At 38.1% G+C, this 5,766-nt stretch overlaps 1 protein-coding gene across 1 annotated transcript in view; it reads left to right on the top strand.

Moving 5' to 3' along the window:
• Nucleotides 1–5,766, top strand: part of INPP5B (inositol polyphosphate-5-phosphatase, 75kDa) — an 81,879-nt gene that overhangs the window by 55,437 nt on the left and 20,676 nt on the right. Inside the window, 2 exon segments of the mRNA XM_006886592.1 lie at nt 237–404; nt 4,825–4,926. Coding sequence (XP_006886654.1) covers nt 237–404; nt 4,825–4,926 — 270 coding nt within the window.

Here is a 5,766-nt window from a genome sequence, read left to right as displayed (position 1 = left end):
AAAGAAAGATCTCCAAAAAAGACTATATTCTCTATATTGCATAATCAACGGTGTATAGATGAAATTAATTCCACATATAAATTATATGATTTTATATAAATAAATTTTACCTTTGCCTCTTTTCGTGTTTTGCAGCCCAGATGCTTATGTGTGGAAACTTCCTAATTTGTATGCAGAAGGTCTCTCATGGAGAACTGATCAATGTTTAGTAATTTTTTTTAAATGTATGTTTCTAGACAGAATAAATCCAAGTCTGAGATTTCCGACATGATTCGTTCCTCCACTATGACGGTATCAGACAAGGCTCATATTTTATCAGTGCAGAAGTTCGGACTTCGAGATACAATTGTGAAATCACAACTGGTACAGAAAGAAGAGGATTATACCAATATTCAGAACTTCAGGTACTTAATCAGGTTGTAGACTGGTGTCCAAGCAAAGTGGTCATTCAGTTCTGAGATTGACACACTTCCCCTTGGACCCTGGATCTAGAAGCAAATCATTTTATAAACCTTCTCCCCCCATTTTCTAAATGAGTAACTTTTCTTCCTTAAAAAAAAATTGTGTGTTTGAGGGAAAGTTTATGAAACATTGATTTTTTTCATTCATTCAGTCACCTTATTTTGTTTTATTCATGGCTTTTTTTTAAAGGAAGGCTTAAAAAAAAGAACTTTGTTCTTAGAGCTGTTTTAAGTTTACAGAAAAATTGAGCAGAAAGTAGAGATGTTCACATATGACTCAATCCCGGTAGCACACAATTTCTCCTATTATTGACATTTTCTGTTATGGTGGTACATTTGTTAAAATTGATGAATAACTGTTATTACATTATTGTTAACCATAGTTTATGTTACTGTTCACTTTTTGTGTAAATTATGATAAATCTATAGTGTTCTGTATCTACCATTTACAGTATCATACAGAACCTTTTCACTGCCCTAAAAATCCCCTGTACTGCACTTATTTTTTCATTGCTTCCCACAATCACTTAATTCTTACCATTACGATAGTTTTGCCTTTTCTTGAATGCTGCTTAATTGAAATTCTGTGGTGCTCAGTCTTTTCAGATTTTGTAATATGCATTTAAAAGTGCTGTTTATTTTTTAAGGGCTTGATAGCTCATTTGTTTTCATAACAGAATAATATTCCAGTATATGGATTTACCACAGTTTGTTTATTCAACTGGGGGGAGAACATATTGATTGATTTCATGTTTTCAGTTTTGACTACAGCTGCTAATAACATTGTATATGTGGTTTTGTGTAGACATATGTTTTCAACTCTGGCTAAATATCAGCCTGAGACTTTTGGGTAGTATGGTAAAGATTATGTTTAGTTTTGTAAGAAACTGGTACCCTGTCTCTAGAGTAGCTACACCAGCAATGAGTGAGGCTTCTTGTTGCTCCACCTAATTCATGTCAGCATTTAGTGTTGTTGGTGTTTTGAATTTTAGTCATTCTGATAAATATATAGTGATGTCTCATTGTTATTTTAATTTGTAATACCTACTGGTTTATGAGGGAGCTCTAATTGACTGTGGGAAGAAACTGCACTGCAATCCCGAAGGCATGAAGTTTGAATCCACTAGCTACTTTCAAGGAGAAAGATAGGCAGTCTCCTCCTGTGCAGTTAACTGCCTCTGAAAACCCACTGGAGGCTCACACAACAACAAGAACAGTAACAACAGTGGTTTATGACAGAGCTCTGATAGCCTGGTGGTAAGGAATTGTGCAGCCAGTCTCTAGGCGTGTAGTTTGAATCCACAGGCTGTTCCCTGGGAGAAAAATGGGCAAACTCCTTTCATGCTGTTTATATCCTTGGAGGGTCAACTATGACTTGGTTTCAACTTGACAGTGTTGAGTTGAATTAAATAATTATTTTTATTGTTTAACATATTTTCATATGTCTTTCATGTTTAGCATGTGTCTGTTTTGACTGGGCACTAATTTGTTACAGTGAAAGTGACACAGTTTGCAAATAGTTACAGAAGTATTTGCAGAATATAAATTGTACAGAAGAGAGAGTTGTTGTTGTTGTGTGCCTTCAAGACAGAACTGACCCATAGCTGATCTTCCCAGCAGGTTTTCAGGGGCAGTAAATTGCATGGGAGGAAATTGTCCATCGTTCTCCCATGCAGCAGCTGGTGCATTCAGACTGCATGCTTTTGGGATTGCAGTGCAACTTCTTACCACTAGGCCACCAGAACGTTTTGTGTGTTCTTCTAGATTTCCCTCCCTATGCATTTAAAGTTTTTAAAAAAACTTTTTACTGTGACTTGAGTGAAAGTAAACAGAGCAAATTGGTTTTCTGTTAAAAAAATTCATCCTAATTATGTATGAAGACATTGGTTCCAATCCCCATGTTGTGACAGCATTCGTTCCACTTCCTCCTAGTGTTTCCTGTTTCAGTTTGTTCTTCTTTCCTAGCCCTCCCTGACTTTTAGAGCTTTACTCCTGGGTAAACGGGGCCCTTTTGATCTTTTCTGATAGTTTATTCTAAGGAGTGTGCTCCTCTCTGGTGTTTTGTCTATTGTTTGGTGGGAAATTGAATCTTGAGGTGAGTTCACCTCCAGGCTTGCGGGATTCAGGGTTCCACTAATTTCCATCAGACCATGAGTCTGTTCTTTTTTAAAGTTTTTAAATTTTATTTTATTATTTGTGTGTATGTGTACGGTCAAATCAGATCTGCCTGGTACATATCTGACTGGTACAGGAGGAGATTGCCCCTCCTTCTCCAGGAGAGCATCTGGTGGATTCAAACCGAGTCCCTCTGGGATTGCAGTGCAGCTTCTTGCCACTAGACCACCAGAGCTCCCTTAGCCTGTTCTTTTGTGTTAGGGTTAGTGAGTTTATTTCCAACTTCCCTAACATTCTTTTATTATTTTTTAACTTTATATTTTATTGTGATTTTAACAAAGGTTTACAGAAAAGTTTCATTTTCATGCATTCATTATTGCACATTTTCTTCCCTCCCCTCCTCCATTTAACTTTTTTTCATTTATAATATTATTTTTTCCTTTTTTTTTGGTTGTACGTTTTCTTTCCTTCCTCTCCTCCACCTAGCCCAGACAGCAATGTACGCCTTGTTCCAGATTGTTGTCATATGTATAATGCCTAATCATATATTCCTTTTGAACCATTTTTCCTCATCTGCTCTACTACAGTGTTCATTATCTAGCCACTCTTTTCCCATTCTCTACATAACCCCTCCACCTCATCTGTCATATTTTATAATAGCAGTGTTACACATTTTTGTCTTTTTGTGACTCACATATTTCACTCAGCATAATGTTCTCCAGGCTCCCCCATGTTGTGTAATGCTTTATGAGTTCACTGCTTTTCAGTGCTTCATTGTGTGAATGTACCATAGTTTCTCTATCCATTTGTTTGTTATAGGGCATTGGGGTTGCTTCCATCTCTTTTGCTATTGTGAATAATGCAGTAGTAAACATGAGTGTGCATACATCTGTTTGAGTCATGGCTCTGGTTTCTTTAGGGTATATTCCCAGTCATGAAATTCCTGGGTCAAATGATATATCCATTTCCAACTTTTTGTGAAAGCATCAGACAGCCTTCCTTAAAGGCTGTACCATTCCAGGCTCTCCACAGCCTCACCAGCATTTGTTGTTTGCTGTTCTTTTGAATTTTGCTATTGTTGCGGGGTGTGAGATCTCATAGTTGTTTTGTTAACCCATTTGTTGTTTGTTGTTCTGTTGAACTTTGCTGTTGTTGCTGGGGTGAGGTGATGTGTCATAGTTGTTTTTATTTGCATCTCTCTGATAGCTAGAGATCTTGAACATTTCATGTTTTTGTTTAAATGTCATCTTTGGTGAAGTGTCTATTCATGTCCTGTGCCCATTTCGTGATTGGTGAGGTGCTTTTCTTGTTGAAGTCCTGGAGTAGTCTGTAAATTTTAGATACATGTCCCTTATCAGATATGTCATCACCAAAAATTTTTTCCCAGTCTCTGATTTTTCTTCTTACCCTGTTAGAGAAGTGTTTTGATGTGCATAGGGATTTGATTCTTAGATGGTCCCATTCAGCTATTTTATTCTCTCTTGATTGTAGGTGGTTTTTAAGTTTTGTCCCACTTTCCCTACTAATCTATCAGGGTCCTTTTATTGTGATCCTTTTAAGAGCACTCGGCAGTATATCTGGACACCATTCAGTTCTTCTGGTTCCAAGATTGTATTAACAAGCTGGAACAACAATCTTTTATTTTCTATTTTCTTCATTCTTTTTTGCTGTAATTGGAGAGAGCTTCTGAGATTTTTCTCCCCTCATCATTCTGAGCCTTTGGAGAAAGTCAGTTAAGGTGAAATTAGTTGGTATTTTGATAATCTATTTGGACAGAATTACTGATAGTTTAGTGAGTTAAAGTTTAAGAAATCCTCTACATCATTTAAAATCATTGGGCCTATAAGACAAAATAGTATGATTTCTAGAGATATAAACTGTAAATTATAAAAAAACAGCCTAGTGATTACCAAGACATTACAGTTTTTTTCTATCAATAACATACGCAGGACAAAAATAATTTTGACTTTATAAAGGCTGCTAAAAGGGAGTAGGAATATTCAGAATAAGTCTGTACTACTTGAGTTATCACAGGGTCAAGAAATAACATGGCAGACTGCATTCCCTTGGTACTAGTCGTTGGCCTGGGTTAGATTTCTTAAGCTTTTAAAGTCTACTTGGGGGGTGGGGAGGCTACTGCAGAGAGAGTGAGCCATCCAAGGCAGCATCGAAGTGTGTGTGTTCTTCCCCTCCCCCCCATCATCTGCAAAGTCCTTCCTTGTCATTAAGCAACTTTCTTTGGTGACAGGTTCTTTGTGGGAACATACAATGTGAATGGACAGTCTCCCAAGGAATGCCTTCGTTCGTGGCTCAGCCACGGGGTTCAGGCTCCAGATGTGTACTGTGTCGGGTGAGTGCTTCTCTCCGAGGGTCTGTCCACCTCAACAAAATAGAGAGGCTGGGGATGTGAATTTGTAACTGAACTGAACCTTCACAGCAGGTGAAGGAAATTAAAAAAGCATGTGGTTATAACATCTCCTTTGTTTGATGTTTTTGCTCATGGTAAACCAATTTCTGGTTTTTCAAAAGCGCTATTAAAAAGTGCTGTGTTTGACATTTAAATGCTAATACTTGAGTTTTAGTGTAAATCTCTGCTGGAATCAGTACGTTTTGAACCGATTCTCCTTACTCAGATATTCAATACTTTATTGGTCACAGAGTAAATGTCTTTCTTTTACCAGGGAAGGAAGATTACCTAAAACAGTTTCCAGCAATCTTTTTCTCTTTCTGGTTTTGGTTTTTCCCCCCCTTCACATTTCCTGTCTCCTCCCCACGGAGCCCTGGTGGCCATCATCCACAGAGAGTTGTGCTGCTGACCTGGAGGTCTCACCTCTGGTGATTTGAATCCCTACCCCTTCCTGTGGTCCCAAGAGGGGAAGTCGGGCAGGATCATGCAGTTCTGATTGCCTTGGAAACCCACTGGAGGGCCAGCTATGACTTGGTTCTGCCTCCATGGCAACAGTTTGAGTGTCTTCTCACTACTAGAGTAACCACTACTGGGGGTTAAATGAGCAAAAGAAGGTCCAGTGACAGAGTGGAAAGCAGTCAAGAAATCAAACACCATACTGCCTTGGGAAAACCTACTGCACAAGATCTCTTTAACATGTTACAGAGCAAAGGTACTGCTTTGACAATAAGTTGTCACACTTAGTGCCTGACTCAAGCCACAGTCTTTTTTTCTTAATTTTTA

This window comes from Elephantulus edwardii, unplaced genomic scaffold, assembly GCF_000299155.1.
Source record: "Elephantulus edwardii isolate Elephantulus edwardi_28Jun2011 unplaced genomic scaffold, EleEdw1.0 scaffold00049, whole genome shotgun sequence".
NCBI classification, from domain to species: domain Eukaryota; kingdom Metazoa; phylum Chordata; class Mammalia; order Macroscelidea; family Macroscelididae; genus Elephantulus; species Elephantulus edwardii.
Note: the sequence above shows the minus strand (reverse complement) of the source record. Positions and strands in the feature narration are given on the sequence as shown.